This window comes from Hippocampus comes, unplaced genomic scaffold (assembly GCF_001891065.2).
Source record: "Hippocampus comes isolate QL1 unplaced genomic scaffold, H_comes_QL1_v1.1 scaffold87, whole genome shotgun sequence".
Taxonomy (NCBI): Eukaryota; Metazoa; Chordata; class Actinopteri; order Syngnathiformes; family Syngnathidae; genus Hippocampus; species Hippocampus comes.
This window is the reverse complement of record NW_017805739.1, coordinates 583,125-600,291: the sequence shown is the minus strand read 5'-3', so window position 1 is coordinate 600,291 and position 17,167 is coordinate 583,125. Positions and strand designations below refer to the sequence as shown.

Below are 17,167 nucleotides of genomic sequence, written 5' to 3'. Positions count from 1 at the left end.
CGGCCTTGCTAATTTGCTCATGAAACTGAGCGGACTATACAAAGGTTGAGGTGGGCAGCTACAAATTCCACGAGGGGGCATCCGGGTGTGTTTCACTTGTGCTTGAAAGGGGAACTGGTGGGTGTGAGAATTTACCATCCCGGGAAATTGTGAGATGCTAAACCGTAATGTTTATTGCTTTAAGTCTTGGGAAGTCAGAGTCATGGAACACAATAACAAAATGCATCATTAAAAAAAAAAAAAAACCTTCATGCATCCTGTAACCTGATAACATAGACTGTCCACTGTAGTAACGGCTGTCCCTGAAAGGATTAAAGTAAAAATAAAATAATAATAAAAAAAATGCAGATAATACAAAAGTAAAGGTGAAAGTTTTTTAAATATATTCTTTCCGAACCAAATATTACCATTTTCAGTGCACAAGTATGTGGTTAACCTTTACCCCAGTCTGGAAGCATGCAGCTCTTGAGCAAACCCATCATTTATTGGTCTTTTCACTAAGCAAACACACACTGCCAGTCAGTGTCGCCTGTAACCACCCGATGAACAACCCCATGGCATTGCTTTTTGCATTTCCAACATCTCGAACATGTCCCGGCAACAAATACACTTTTCCACTTCAGGCTGGACACAGCGCTGTGTCCTCACTTGCTTGAATTGGACAGCGGCGATATCGTTCATGTCTGACATCCAATAACAAATTCAGATATACTTCACTTGACGTACGATACATCCAACAACCTTTCAAATAAAAACTCATCCCAATAGAACTGCACTCTTTGTCACATGTTTGACTCACAAAGTATATTTATCTTTTTTCTTTGTTTGTTTTTGTGGAGTACATCGATGCCCAGAAGGTGGGAAAAAAAACCCAAAACAGATCCAGTCAAAACGTGTAAAATACCACCTCGATTCATGCAAATATTCCGATTTTGGATAATTTAGTTAAATATCAGTGATGATATATACAAATAGTGTTCTGGGCCCTGCAAGACTGAACCTTCCCTCCAGTAAAAACACATTTCAGAATGCAACCGTCCGGGGACATGTGAAATCTTCCACAAAGTCAGCACCGGGAAAGAGTTCAAGCATGTCTAAGGTCATTGTTACTCCATTCGTCTGTCTATGGGAATCGAATCAACTCATTAATAGATATACCCCTTCATTCGGTACACCTGCACAATCTCAGAGATCCAATTAAGAGTTCAAATTTTAACCTTTCCGAACAATATTGCTCAGTTTTGACTGACACTTCCAGAGGGGCATCACTTGAAATGTTTATCATTGTGGTTGTAAATTTCACCATTGTAGAGCTGCAGTGCAGGCGTTTCTAATATTTTGACTGCCTTGTTTATGGCAAAGTCATGGAAACATTGGGAGAAAATGTGTAATGGTATTTTTTTTTTTTTAGGCGGGACCTAAGTTATGGCAGAGGGACTTATGAACAGTTCCAAATCCTCGTCAAGCGCTAGCACAAAACTCTCAGGCGTCTGCTAGAAAGCATGACTTCAGGAAAAGCCAACTAGAACATCTGAACTTTGCTGTGGTTGAATTGTGGCAGTTGTGTGCCGACTTCCAGTGAACACGAGTTTGCACGCAATAAGGAAATTCTGAGCACAGCTAAAGTAAACATTGGGAGAAAATGTGTAATGGTATTTTTTTTAGGTGGGACCTAAGTTATGGCGGAGGGACTTATGAACAGTTCCAAATCCTCGTCAAGCGCTAGCACAAAACTCTCAGGCGTCTGCTAGAAAGCATGACTTCAGGAAAAGCCAACTAGAACATCTGAACTTTGCTGTGGTTGAATGGTGGCAGTTGTGTGCCGACTTACACTGAACACGAGTTTGCACGTGATAAGGAAATTCTAAAGTACATCTCCACTTATAAGAGGGTGTGCACACTTGTGCAACCACATTTGTTTAGTTTTATTTCTCCTCTCTAAAAACAGTTTTTCTTTTCAATCGAGTTGTACATGTTATGCGTCGCAACAATGGTAGAGTAAGTTTGAATGGTTTATCTTGGTCTCATTTATCTGTTTTATGTGTTGTGTTGTATTACTTTGTCATTTAATGTTAAGGCCAACTAGAACATCTGAACTTTGCTGTGGTTGAATGGTGGCAGTTGTGTGCCGACTTACACTGAACACGAGTTTGCACGTGATAAGGAAATTCTAAAGTACATCTCCACTTATAAGAGGGTGTGCACACTTGTGCAACCACATTTGTTTATTTTAATTTCTCCTCTCTCAAAACAGATTGTTTTTTTTCAATTGAGTTGTACATGTTACAGGTCGCAACAATGGTGGAGTAAGTTTGAATGGTTTATCTTGGTCTCATTTTTTTACATCACAAAAACCTGGCGAAATTTCATCTGTGCTGTATGTGCAACATACAGCACATGTGACAATAAAGTTCGACTTGATACTTGACTTGATTTTTTTTTTTTGTTTGTTTTTCAAGTTTGCAGCAGTATTTCAGTTCTATGGCATGATCCAACACGGTATTATGTCTTACTTAAGGATCTTATTTTTGGCATCCTTGTACATTTTTGTAATCCGGTTTTAGGGCCATGCAGCAACAACCTTATCAAATGTGAGTTTCTCAAAGGTAAAAATCTGGAAGTGGCTTGTGGCCACCTTAATGAAGACAATGTTTGGATGAAATCACAAAAACCTGGCATTTGAACAGGGGTGTGTATACTTTTTATACCCATTGTATACATTTAGAATTTAAAGTTTGCAACAGTATTTGTTCTGTGACATGATCCAACACAGTATTATGTCTTACTTAAGGATCTTATTTTTGGCTTCCTTGTACATTTTTTTTAATCCGGTTTTAGGGCCGTGCAACAAAAACCTTATCAAATGTTGTGAGTTTCTCAAAAGTAAAAATCTGTAAGTGGCTTGCGGCCACCTTAATGAAGACAATGTTTGGACGGACAAAGCAAAAAATTTCTGGTTTTGCTTTTTTTGTTATGTAAACCTTTGGAGCTCCATGCATGACTGCAAACGTCACACAAGAAGGCCTCCATGAGTCTGAGACAGATGCGCCCACCGCAAGCCCACTCGGCTACACATTTCATACACAAAGGTGAACACATTTATTGGACCAGTATTCAATGAAAAGCTTAGGCCACAGCTACCAGAGAAGGCCTCCATGAGTCTGAGACAGATGCGCCCACCACTCGGCTACACATTTCATACACAGAGGTGAACACATTTATTGGACCAGCACTCAATGAAAAGCTTAGGCCACTGCTACCAGAAAAAAAACAAAAACGAAATCATTGCTTGTGGAAAGCATCTCGCGATGATGGTGGATGGCCTCGATATGACCGCCGTTTAGATGAAGCATTCGTGTATCCACACATGGGTAGCTTGAGGACCACAAGTTGAAGAAACTCTGCAGTTTGACAACAATTTAGAATTGTGACGGCTGTAGTTAGCACTACGGTTGTACCCTTAAGCAAAACACCGACTGCTTCTCTCACGTGGTGTGTACTCCGAGCGTCCTTTCAATTAGTCAGGGTCGATTCTGCAGGTGTTCCTAATCGAGTGACCGACGGCTACCTCGCGAAAAGAGACGACTGCAATCCCAAACGAGCCACGCTGACACCTGTGCAAACTTTTACCTGAACACCTGCTGCTTCAGGAAAGAGGGGCTCCCCTTCGACTTTATCTTCAACTTTGGCAACTTGAACCTCTTCTTCTCGTCCGTTTTTTTCTCCGCGCTCTTCACCGACGACTCGTCCGGGTTGGGTTCACTCTTGGTGAACAAAGTTTTGAAAGACTTTTTGCTCAGCGCCTTCTTCGCCATCACCGCGTTTGGGGGACGGAGCTGTGCTCCGTAGGATGATGAGAGGCTCGCTGTAACTCCGATTACATTAATTAATTGCGCGCGCCAAGGAGACGCCTGAAGGATGGCACTTTGTTGTCAGATATCGTCAGATGACAGTTTCCCTTAACGCAGCCTCTAGTGGAGAACTGCGGGAGGTGGCGTGAGTCGCTTCACACCCACGGGAAAAAGACACGCCCACTAGGGGGGGGGGGGGGGGGGGGGCAGTCACTCAATTCACGCCTGGGTCTGGCTTGAAGACACGAATATGCATTTGATGGTGTCTCTCAGTTGAAACAATGCCCCGGGGATCGTGCATTTGTGCCATGAGCTACATATGTACTCGTAAGATCTGTAGCTTTTAAAAGTCAAATGTCTTTTTTTTTTTAAAAAGGTATTTCCCGAAATGCTCTCTCTACTGACGTCACTGTGCGGTTATTGATCACGTCGCGCCTCTTTCGTTGTTATATTCAATCAAGTGCCAAATTCCACCGCTCAGTGGCGCCACAATTCCACCGCATAACAAATCATCATTGGCATGCGAGTGTCCTTTTATGCCACTCGGGGGCGCTACTGCCCAATCCATCCGTCGGTGGTTACGTACAGCACAACCACCGTAAAAGACAGCGCGCAAGTGTAAAACTATTTAAATAAATGTGTCACATTGTCCCTAACTAATTTAGGATTGACAAGCTAGCTTCAATAAAAAAATTGCCAGTTTGAAAAATATTTAATATTTCGTGTTGAATAAATCTTTAAATAAAAACCTGCTTATTGGGGGAGCAATTTATATTGAATGATAACCTCAGGATGTCACGGACTTCAGTGAGTTTTTATTCTCTATTTGTCGTGGAATTGATAAAAACTTACGTCTTGAACATATTTAACATTTTTCAGTCCCCTAACATTCGGTAGAAAGGTCAATATTTTATTAATCTGATGTCAATGTTCACTATTTCACCTTGGGTGGATAAATAACGGAAGAAATAAAAGAGACCGTATGGATTTGTCTTAAAATGGATTCACGGCGTGTGTCCAGTGACCGAAGGGTAAATAGTTTGAATCCCGGCTGTGACTGTCTGCTGTCATGTGTCCTTGGGCAAGACATTGCAACTCTAAATTGCTCCCAGTGTGCCTGGCAATGCCTTCCATGGCATCAGAATGAAATAGTTTTCTATAGTTTATCTGATTTTCCATTTTATTTCCCTTAACCCAAGATGAATTATCGAAAGTGAACATTTACACTGTTTATCTTTACAGTTTCACCTTTAGACCTATTTAGGGGGTTGCCCTGACCAACTAGTGTGTGTTTTTATTTCACAGCCACACCCATGGCTGTACTTTGCTTGGCCTTTCACTGTTGGCTAACAAACAACTGCAACTGAAAGTAAAGTGTGTGTGACTCACACAAAGCAGGTAAATCTTTTATCTGCACTCCTGAAATGACTTTGCCGCATGTTTCGAATTTATGCAAGATAAAATTACATTTCAAGACAATGGCATTCTGGAGCTAAAAGATACAGCTTGAAAAAATGATGAACCCCGATTTCCTGTTGAACCTCCATGGACTATAACATCGACTTAAACGAACTGTATCTGGATCCAGATGATTTTATTTTGTACGCCCACCTGAAAAACTAAAAATGAGGAAATTCAAGACACCATTTTTGTTCAGCGACAGCAGCCAAACTCAAGTCCCCCATCTAATTATGTGCCGGAAGCCTAATCATACAATGACATGCTTATTTTTTATGCACGTGTGATGCAAGAAATACAAAACTCTGATTCAACCTCATCTGTGCACGTGAACAAGGAAATGACTGTGAAAGTACCTGTACTCTACTACCTTTTGTTCTTCTTTCATTTTATTTCTTCCCCTCCCCAAAGTCTCTTTTATAGTGCACTGAATCACCCAAGCCTTGTCATCATTTCTAAGAAGAGAATAGTTCTTTTGAAGCCGGCACACACACATACACGTGATGCGTTTGAACAGGTCTCGTGAAATTCCTTTCATGGCCATGACTCTCTGAGATGTCCAGAATTGGCCAATTTCGGTTGAATCAAAAAGTGTTTCACCTATGGTGACATTGATATCATTCGGCATCCGAGACATCGCGGGTTCAAATCTCAGCCGGGCGGCCTTCCTGTGTGGAATTTTTGCATCCGCCTGCATCCAAGTCAGGTGGGAAAAACTCTTCTCCGTCAAGAACTTTGAGTCGATGTCATGATAAATATTTTGGGCTCAATTCAGTTTTCATATTTTAAACTCAGATCCATGTTTCTGGATTGCCACCATCAGTCTCACAAACTTTTTTTTTTCTTTCCCCGCAATTTTTTCCTCTATTTTAATGGTCACCCAAAAAAAAACAACATTTTTTAAAGACTCCCTTCATTATTTGTATAACCGCGTGCACCGTCTCACTTCCACATGAAGACTATTTTGTGTTGCTTTTCGACATGACAGCTCAGAGTTAGCACTACTTCCTGTCATTGTTGCGCACCGCACCGATTACAAATTTTGAGATTTTTACTCGGGTTCACTTGTGTCAGTGTCGCTGCTGTGGGTTCTCCCACGCAAAGTAAGAGGAAATACTTTTTTTTACATGTGTCATCACACGCAAAACCGAAACACTCAATAACTATGACAGAGAATTACTGGAAAGAGCACATTTTGATTTGTTGGCGAAACATTTGACTCACGTTCAGAAAGGAGAAAAAGAAAAAAACTCAGCATATGTGTGTGTGTGTGTGTGTGTGTGTCTGTATATATCGCCTTGATAGTCGTGCCGAATGTCATGTTTACCTTACGACTGGAAATGGCTGAGGTAAATTACGCTGCCTTGTCGTGACCAGTAGCCGAATATGCTTCCTTGCCAGACAAATTTAACAGACACAAATTTAGTCTGTTGACGCTCCACAAAAATATTAATAAAAATCATCTTCTGGTTTTAGTCCAAGTCCTGGAAGAGCAACATCACCAACCCAACATATACTGTAGAAACAATATCTTTATTACGCTACCATATAAAAGTACAATCAAAATAGTCTCTCACTTATAAATTCTTACAATCTCAAACCTGTTCGAAAAAAAAACCAAAACCCTACAGAGTGAAACCTCGTACAAAAAAAAAAAAAAGAAACCTAGAAAATTATATCAAACGCCGAAAGCCAATTGGTCTTTTTTTGGTCTTTTTTTTCTGCTGTCTGTGCTGATGATAAACTGCAGGTTTTGGTTTTTTTCACTTTTATAGTCAACATGAAGAAATCAGTGCATCCGCAGATGTCACAATTTTCGGCTGGATTTCGTTTTTTTTTTTTTTTTTTGTCAAGCGATTCGGTATGGTGTAACGATTCCAGATGTTTTGGCAGATGCTCATTTCGATGAGAATTTTGATTTTTTTTTTTTTTAACCTGGTTCAATTATAAATAAATAAATTAACCACCTGGACAAACAGCACGCAGAACAAACACAAAGTAAAGCAAGCGTGACGAACTACGACATCATTCCTGAGTTGTTTTAAGGTCTACCAAAAATAAAATGAACAGCTAAATAAATAAAGAAAAACATAAATTAACACCCACACACGCACTCGCCCACACAAACACACATTCAAAAACTACCTGAGTAGAAGAAATTGACTTCACAGTTGGACAAAACCCTCCAATTTTCTTTTTGGGATTATTTGTCGGAAGGAAACACAATCTTTATCATGTCTGAAAAAATATCACTGAGTGGAGTCTTTGGAATGCTCTTATTTTGGTGCTGCAAAATAGACATACAAAATACAAAAACAAAATCCCGCTGTGTTTCTCTTCTTCAGTCAAAAACAGAGGCTACTTTTGGCGACATTGGTTTCTCTATTAGTGGTGCTTTACATCTTTAAATCTCCTTTGCCCCTGTCACGGGTTGCTTCAGTTGCGTCTCACTGACCCTCCAGTTTCACCGTTGATGAATGCGTGTGGAGGTGGACGACGCTCGCTCTTTCCTGGTAGGCCGCCGGAGCGCCGCGCCGGGAAACGGGCGCCGCCGACGGTGCGATGGGCGCGTTCGTCGCCGCGGTGAGCGCTTTCAGCAGAAAGCTGGCCTCCTTCTGGTCCTCCTTTCCCTCGCCTTCAAAGGTGCGAGCGAGCCACCGCTCCACGGCCTCCTCCAGCTGCGGCGCCGACGCCGTTTCCGACAGCGCGTCGGCTTCCTGGCTGGCATCGAAGCGTTCCAGCATTTCTGTCACGTGCACGTCGACGGCCGAGTCGGAGTTGGCCAGGCAGCGGCTGCGTTGGTGGAGGCGGAGGGAGAAACGGTGGTAGAAGGCCTGGGAGCACAGCTGGCAGTGGTAAGGGCGGTCGCGGCTGTTGTGTAGCCGGCGGTGCAGCTTCAGGTGGATGTATTGAGTGAATTTGATGCTGCACAGTTTGCACTGGTAAGGTTTTTCCCCAGAATGGAGTCGAAGGTGAGTTTTCAAGTTGCTGGTGCTGCTGAAGCGCTTATGACACACCTGAAGAGAAAAGAAAAGAAAAAAAAACAAGCGTCACAGACTTCTCAAAGTACCTCTGGCGACGGAAAAGCTTAAGTGCCGACGGAAAGATTGATGTGGGGATTATTTTGGGCGCAAGGTGGTATTACGCAATGCTGACATGATTCAGATTGTGAAAGCGTTGTTATTCCTGTTCTTTAGCACAGGCAGGCATTCTATCGCGAACCTGTTCTGTTAGACGGCGCTTCGGCCCATCCAGCGGATGCAAACAAAAGCATTGAAATGCCGTCGGGGAACAGCCATCGGGAAGTGGTTGACTGCCATTTAAACAGACGCCCTTTTTTTTTTTTTTTTCAACCCTTTGAGGGACAGCGGTTACTCCAGCGGACCGCTGAGCGTGTGATCAGGTTCCAGGGTTGCACGAAAGGGTTCATTTCCACATACCTGACACTCATGTGGCTTCTCCCCCGTATGAACGAGGTGATGCTTCTGTAGATGAGCCAGCTGAGTGAAACTCTTTTTGCACAAGTTGCACTGGAAAGGCCTCTCGCCGCTGTGCACTCGGAGGTGAACCTGCGATCACAAAACAAGGCCGCGTCATCGATGGAGAGCTCTTTTGCAAAAAAGTCGATCGACTGATGATCGTTCCAAGTCCGTACCTTAAGATTGGACAGCTGTCCGAAAGTCTTTGAGCAGATGTTACATTCATACTTGATTTTTCCGTTCTGCTTTTTCAGAGGATAGGGTAAAGATTTGTGGCCGGGGCGATTGCGCAGTCCCGAGTTGCCTTTGGCGATGTCCAGGGTGAGGTTGATCGCCTCCTCGCAGACGGAGGAAGTACGTTCAGGTGAGGGGAGCCGGCTCATCGGCTTGGGGACGGGAGAGAGCTCGGGAGTGGCCGGGGCGCCTCTTGGTGGGGACACGTTAGGGGTGAGTTCTTTCAGACCACCCTGGTGGGACGGAGGGTATGGCAGGGTCATTGGGAGGAGATGGGGGGCGCTGAGGGGAGGGTACGGGATCCCGTCCGTGCCCAGGTAGCCATTGTACCGGACGGATCCTCGAGAAGGCAGCATTCCGGGAAACGGAGGGGAGTAGGAAGGGAGGAGGAGGCGAGGATAGTGCGAGGTGAAGGGAGGAAGGAGCTGGTAGGTGGACTGGAGGGCTCTGGATTGAGGGTAAAGCGGGGGGTAGGAGGACACCAGGCCTTCCCTGTGGCCGTAGAGGCCATGGAGGTGAAGGGGCAGATTCCGTTGATCGGACGACAGTGCCGGGAGGTGCTCTGCCAGGTGGGGGGTGTTCATCCCTCTCGGTTCCAGCTGAGGCGACGGAACAAAACCGGGATCCTGCTGCTCCCTGTCCACCTTCTCCTCTTTTTCCATCTTTTTGCTGAAGTCCATGATTTGGTCATCAGGAGTATCCGGAGGGGTGTCTCTCCCCAACATCTCCACATCCACTTCTTCATCGTTCCTCTCCTCTTTCACTTCTTCCTTGGTCATCTCCGTGGGCCACATCTGCCGAGCGAGGTGCCGTTGGGCGTTCTCGAGCTCGTCGTCCGCATTTGCGCTTTCTGCGGCAGAATCACAAAAAAACGGGTTGACATCGGGCGCTGTTTTTTGCGGCTCGCGTCCGGGTGATATTTATTTCCTTCAAGTTCACACCATATGATGACACGCCGGCGGGACATACGTATCTTGTGACACACATCCACCCACATTGGCCACTCCCGTGATGGTAAACGCTCGTATCGGGTTTGACTCATAACGCATAAACCGAGCGCTTTAGGTTTCTGTTTTGTTGCTCTGAGAGAGCGAGAGAGAAAGCGCGGCTGGGTGGTAAAATTATTATCTACCGTATGTGTCACGTCAGCGCCTCGCAACCGATAATTACCGGATCATTTACACAGCGCTTGGCCATTTTCTGTTTCACAATCCAATCGCGCTCCACGCGGTGGGCAATTAATTCCCTGATTTCCCTTTTTCCATCTGACTAACAAGTTAGAATGTGCCTAATTCTTTGTCCGGATTTAACCTCGAAGCTACTGTAAATTAGGTCATGAAATATCCCGGGGGGGAAAAAAATGTGAGCCATCACAAATGTTGCGCAAGCAGGCACTTTGTAATGAAAGTCACGTGAGCGCTTTACAATGCAATTAAACTGCTGCGGCATTAGTCACCGGGGTAAATAATGACATGGCTCGTGTATTCAATTGGTGTGAGTCATTCGACTTTGGAGCAAGGGAGAATCGCTCTGGATGAGCAGATGATTGCAGTCATGTTCGGTTAACTCATTCAATGCCGAGGACGGAAATGGCCGTCACAGAATTTAATAGCAAAAATAAATAAATAAATAAATACGGAAAGGACTTTTTGAACAGCCGTCATTCTGTTCTCACTACTGGTCGAAACGCAGATGTGGACATGATGTGTAAGTAAAATTTGACATCCGGGTGAGGGCTAAAAATATTCACCGATGGAAATAATGCGCCGTCATTTACTTTGCAGCGAGGGAATTTATTATTTTTTTTTTTTTCCGGTTAAGCAGAGCGACTGTGAGTCAGCGTCCAAGATCTTTTGAAGCATTCGATATCGTTATCTGATAGTCAAAGGGGAGAAAGATCAAGAACAAGCACATTCTTCGGCAAAGATGGATATCAAGGGACACAAAGGGACAGTCACGACACCGAATATGTGAGATGATCAAAGCGAGCCTCATTTCCGCTGTATTTCTTAAGACCGCGACACTCACTGTGTTTGGTATTTTCCTGCTGAGTGCACAACCTCTGGGCAAACTCTTGGCTGTACCACACCAGCAGCTCCTGTTTGGGCTCCACGGGCCGAATTGTGTAGAAGTAGATGTCTCGGCCGTTTTGGCACGCCACCAGGTTCTGCTCGCTCAGCGATCGCGCCGGGTTGACGTAACGCATCCAGTTGCTCCTGCGGACGTCATAGCCATCGATGAAGTTCTGCAGGTGCCCGTTGCTATAAATCTGCAACCAGCCAAAATGGAGAGCGGATTTTCAAAAAAAAAAACATGCACCAGGCGGTTTAGTTCGCGTTCATTATTCACCGCCTTTTTAGTTTTATTTTTCATTTTCGACATATTTGCACGTTCCTTACTTGCCCGCTCTTGGAAAAATACAGTCGTGTAAAGCTAATGACTGTTCCGCGCGAAAAAAGAAAGTTACAAAGGGAGTAAAAGTCCAAACATTCACCATTGCCATGTACAGTAAAGTATCCTCGGTGTCCTTCTGTTCTAACGTGCAGTGTGTTGTACTCCGTTTGGAACAGCGCTTCTCAAGTGGGCACGGCGGCGGCGGAGGCAGAGGCGCGTGTCGTGGGTGTTCTGTCACTCTAGTGCGTTTGTGCTTGATTCTGTCATTGTATTTGAAGCTTGGAGGCGTGTCCGTTTTGCTGTGTCACTCTCTCTTGCTCGCTCTCTCTCTCTCTCTCAGCGCTCCCTTTCACTCTCGTCATTATCAATAGTCACAAATAGTTCCACTTCCCCCACCCCGGGGAGAAAAAAAAACCACATTTGGCCGGTAGTCAAATTATACACGCATCAACTTGACTAGCGGTGTAACTGAGTTCATGAGTGTGGCTTCCCACTTCTGCCCGTCAGGGTTACAGGAAATAAAGCCGGAAGGGAAATACCGTGTGGGGAGGGAGACTGAATGGGAATTCACTTGGGAATAACTCCATTTCCTGAGTGACACAGCAAGTTCCAGTAAAGCTGTGATGACGGTTTTGGGTTTTCAAATTCTGTACCACTAGCGATGAGAGCCAAAAAAAGAAAGAAAAAAAAAAGACGGTCTTTTCAAAACCTTGCTTCCTTGTTTCAAAAACTTGTTTCCTGCATGGCAATGGACACTTCATGTGAGACATCTAAAACCGGCTTTAATGGGAGATGATTCAGTGCTCGTCACCGCTTTTAAATGACAACAGTGACAGCGAAAAGCGGAGTTACGGGATAAAAAAAAGGGCGGAGGGTTTTTTTTTGGGGGGGGGGGGGAATATCCCCCGGCAACAATTTCATTTTTCATCACATTTCGTTCCGGTGCGGCTTTTTCTTCACGTTGACCCAGACAAGCTCAGAAGGCGAGTTTAAACCTCCAAGGTGGCCTACTTTCCGCACGAATGACTTCGGCCGCTGAAGGGATTTAAAGCACACTTTCTCTCACCTACTACTCCACTGATCCCTGACCTCTTGCCCACTGGAACGCAACGCGTGGCAAAAACGAAACAGGAGCGGTTTGACTTGCCGTTTCGCTACCTCTCTGTTCTACCCAACCGAAAGCACGATAAGCCACCCGTTTCAATTCTAACCCCCCCCCCACCCCACACAAACCCCCCCCCACCACCACCACCACCTCCCATTATCGCATGGAATTTTTCTGACTGTCATTTAAAATCTGCACCGCAAGAAACGATTAGTCAACAGTGGAATTTAAGCAGAGATGGCTTGATATCTCTCGAAACAAATTTTTTTTTACATATAAAAAAAGTCAATTATTTTCAAGCACATCAAGTTTTTGAGATTTTTTTCATTTTTAAGGTTGACCGATTAAACCTTGCGCAATACGGCCTTTTACCATGCGTTGTGATTCACGCAACGAGGTTTCCTAAAAAGAAAAAAAAATCCACCTGTTGCTTGTTCATATTACAAAATACACCCCGTGCTACGTCATTGTGATGAAAAGAAAAATGAAAATAAAGACCTGAAGTGAAAGAGAAGAAAACGGGCCAGATTCCAAATCAGCACAAAAAAACTAAATCATCTGGAAAAGTTTACGTGCATAAAAATAAATAAATAGGAATAATAATAAAAATAATAATACTAAAATAAATAAATAAATAACAAAGACCAATTAGTTGACCTGTTTTATGTTAAATTTTTGGTCCATATCCACATAATGATATCCAAAAATATTCAAATCAAAACATAAAACTGATGCAATTCATCCGCCACCCGTCCAACCTCACTCGCAACTGCAGCATCCATGTCACACTCGGCCTGGGTGTCTACAGGAGCTTTGTGTTGCATCTATCAAACGAACCCCCCCCCCCCAAAAAAAAAAAGCAATCTACTAACCCCTATAAGTCAACACACTCTCTGTCTTCCTGCCACTGAGGAATGACGCTTCAAAGCGATGAGCCGCAGCATCTCGTGAAAAGGTCAACTCGTAAAAACAAAATAACATGAACCGATCACCAAACACTTTGGAGTGTCATTAAAGAGCCTAAAAGTGTGTGTGTTTTTTTTTTTTTTTTACGGCAAGAACAGGTCACCGGGGACAACGGCGCGTGTATCTGCGTATGTTCAAGTGAGGTGATTCTTGGAAGTGATGAACGGGTGTGACAGGGCGCATTATGCTAAGCCAGCGTTGCGTGGTTAACAAACCGCTGTGCCGCCGCCGCCGCCACAGCGTTATCGCTGCTCAACCGCTCACGTTGTTGAGAGAAAGGCGGAGGGGAAGCGAGATGGGGGCGTCATTTTGGGAGGAAAGGGGGTGGGGGGGTGCGCGTGCAGTGTGCAGAAGAACGCGAAAAAAGGAGGCTGGGCCAGTTTGAGGATACCCACGCGATCACACTCACCACCCCATCCCCCAATTTTTTTTTTTTTTTTTCTTTTCGAAGATTTGGAAGTGGCTTGTGTGCCTGCCAAGTTGAGGCCTGATGCCTTGCTGGCTAGCATGTTCCCAACGAAAGTTAATCATCTGGTTTTAACCTAAATCCACCCCCACCCCTCCACCACCACCACCGCGCCCAGTTCTCTCTTCGACACACTCGCGCTCCGCAAAAGCCTAACCCCCTTCACTCCCCTCTAACTGGCACTCACCGCTCACGTCCCATCTGCCACGTGCTTCCAGGGAACACTTCAGATTTAAAAAAAAAAACAAAAAAAAAAACGTTTTGGTTCGACAAAAGTGATCAGGCCGGATATCAGAGACAAGATCCTAAATGACTCCTTGAATCTTTCATCTTGATGACCAATGATATGACAAACGATGAGGAAATCTTGGTTTCATCCCTTTGGAGAACCCGGACCTCAACCCCAACAAACACCAAGCCATCCACCACCCAAGATCAGCGACCATTTAACCTCACAAATATTCCCTGGATGAAATTTACAAAAGAGACCTTTCAAAACTGTTAAGAGTCCAAGTGCCGTTTCCACTTTCAGCGTAACGGTGAGGTTAGTCTTAAAAGCCCGGATGTGAGAATTTGCACGTGCGGGTTGTGACTTCCTCTGAAGTCACCCCCCGAGGTCGTTGCAAACACACAAATAGAGCAATGAGTCAGGAAAATAGTTTCAACAAGACGACAGCAAGAAGACTCGTATTTTAGGAAAGGAAACTACTCTGGATCAGAGCCAGTTTGCTTCACGCTCATGACCTTTATATAAAAAAAAAAAAAAAAAATCACAGTTGTGCTTCCTGATTGGCATTCTTCATCGGAAAACACGGGTGTGTGTGTGTGGGCCAAAAGGAAGATGCAAAAAAATAAGACTTGTGACCGCTAATGATACGAAAACGCCTCACCCGATCGACATTTAAGTTCGAAGAAGGAAATTGTTGACAACGTTTCGGATGAGAAGGAAAGAGGAAGAAGACATTTGAGGCCCGCTGCGAAGATTAATTTGCATGCCTTCGCTCGTTACTCTCCAGGAAATCATTCTTGCTGTTGTTTAAAAAAAATAAACAAATAAAAAAATGTCAAAGCAAGTCAGCTGACTGAAACGTTATCGCAAAGTGCGTGAATCACCTGAGTGGAAGAATCTGTGGGAGGCGAAGAGGGTGTGCGCTGTTGTCAAGAAAGCATAACAAGGTGTGATAAGATCAACCGGCAAGAACTCTGACGTCACCGTGTCTGTTTTACGTGCGGCGCTGCGTTTCAAGACAAAGTCAGGCTTTTGTTTCTTTCTTTCTTTTTTTTAAACACTCCATCATCAAATGTTTTGTTGGCGAGTTAGACGAAAATTTGGATGCAACTCAAAATGAATGGTGGAAAGAAGCACAGGGGATAATAAGGAGCAATTGTCAGATGTCCAGAAAAACACGTTTTATATCTTTCGCACGAACTAAAAGTGATCTCACCTCATCTTTGTCGTATTCGAACGATAGGTTGCGTGGGATGGAAGTCATGGCTTTTGGCAGGTTGAAACTCGGGTTCGACACCTGATCCGGTACAATGTAGGTACAGTTGAGAGCAAAGTCCACTTCCCGCCAAGTGCTCATGTCTCCCTGTGCGCTGTCCAACACCTTCATTTTGGACGGCGCCGAATACAGCGCGGGTGGCCGAGCAGCTTCGCTAACGCTTTGGTATGGATTAAGGCTTTGGTTTGCTTGGGGTTGTTTCCCTCCGTCTTAGGTATGTTGAGTAAAGCTCAGGATCTAGAGGAGAAAAAAAAAAAAATGAACACGTCTCCCACAAACGTTTCTTAAATTTAAACGACTACGATCAAGAATGAAAGTCTTACTTGTTCACATTCATTCAGCTGTTGGACCATCGTTTCTTTGGTTCCAGGCCATCCCCTCTTGTCTTCTCTTCTCTTTGAGATCCTCCCGTGGCCACTCGTCCCCCTCCCGTGCTCTGTCACCTGAAACTCTTGAGCCCCGGATTGCGCCGAGCGTTTTTAGCCGGACCGCCCGGCCAATGGCAAGCCACCGCGGTCACGTGATCGAACCATCTGACACACTGACTGTTGGGTTTCGGACAACAACATCGGTGACGGTGGACACTTGGGTCGAGCGAGTGGCTGTTGTCATGTGCGCTTGCATGCACACACACACGCGCGCGCAGATACAAACACAAAGACGGGATGATAATGAAGGAATAAAGGAAGAGCAGATGGCTGGACTGTTGCCACTGGAAAACACACTTGGAGAATTTGGCTTGATTTGGCACATAATGAGCAATCTGTTGCCACTGTATCTCCTTGACCTATATCTCGCCGAAGAACATCTTTAACCAAGCGGACACACACACACACACACACACACACACATAGTCCGAAACACACATTTCATGCACATCTAGTTTCAGTTCCGAGGATTTCGCGAACACGAAGGCTAATATTTTCCTCAAGAAGTACACCGTACTCGTGTCTTTTACTCGCACGCAATCAATCCAAGCGGTGCACCAGTTTGCGCTTCTTACTTGAAGATGTAGGCCAGGTCACCCAAGTGCACAGGAAAAGAGACTTAAGAGATGTTGTCTGGTGAGCATCCCGCTTACTTTTAGACACGCGCACGCATTCAGCTCACCTGCCGGTTATAAATAGCGAGGAAAAGAAATCCCTCCAATGTATTGCTTTCGATCTTTTAAAATGTCAAGACGATTTATGATAGCGCTGTAGGCACTTGGTATTGTCACTCATACTCTTCATAATAATAACAACTCTGAGTTGGAAAGTCTACATTTAAAAGTGTTACGAAATGACGTCCCGGTGTCTTTATTGCCCCCCTTGTCTTAACTGAGATAGGAAATTGGCTGCCATATGGTGAGATTGCTTATTCTCGAAGCGGAGTGTGGCTTGGGGGATGAAGGCGGTGGGGCCGTCCGTGTGTGTGTGAGTGTGTGTGTGTGAGCGCGTGTGTCTATATACGTGCACGTGTGGGTCTTTCACTGGCTGGAGGCCCGACTGGGCTAATTTCTCTAATTTGCAGACAGTCTAGGCTCGGGCTCAGAAGCTCAAGTCTCCAAAAGTCCGAGACAAGTGGCGATGTCGACTCGCGAAGATCTTATTATATCTGGCACATCGTGCTGTCCAGACACACTTTTCAAGAGGGGAAACTCTTGTTGGGTAACTTGGGCCGGGCGGGGCGCGGCGGGGGCAGGACGGTCCAGATGAGATGAACGGATA

General features: G+C 44.7%; 2 protein-coding genes across 5 annotated transcripts in view; both read right to left on the bottom strand.

Moving 5' to 3' along the window:
* The window catches only part of LOC109523838 (uncharacterized), a 28,041-nt gene extending 24,080 nt beyond the window's left edge, over nt 1-3,961 (bottom strand). For 3 of the 4 annotated variants that reach the window (XM_019883250.1, XM_019883251.1, XM_019883253.1), the window contains exon 1: nt 3,631-3,960. In XM_019883250.1, the coding sequence (XP_019738809.1) occupies nt 3,631-3,815 (185 nt within the window). In that variant the 5' untranslated portion in view covers nt 3,816-3,960. Of the gene's footprint in view, nt 1-3,630 lie in introns of all 4 variants that reach the window. The other variant, XM_019883252.1, reaches the window with a different exon arrangement.
* Nucleotides 3,962-6,823: 2,862 nt separating this feature from the next.
* On the bottom strand, nt 6,824-15,900 carry prdm1b (PR domain containing 1b, with ZNF domain). The gene is made up of 7 exons (XM_019883222.1): nt 15,782-15,900; nt 15,384-15,695; nt 11,517-11,720; nt 11,051-11,291; nt 8,965-9,872; nt 8,750-8,878; nt 6,824-8,326 (listed from the first exon to the last, which is right to left on the bottom strand). Exons 2-7 carry the CDS (start codon nt 15,567-15,569, stop codon nt 7,757-7,759), a joined length of 2,238 nt encoding a protein of 745 aa, XP_019738781.1. The 5' UTR covers nt 15,570-15,695; nt 15,782-15,900; the 3' UTR covers nt 6,824-7,756.
* Nucleotides 15,901-17,167: the final 1,267 nt, after the last annotated feature.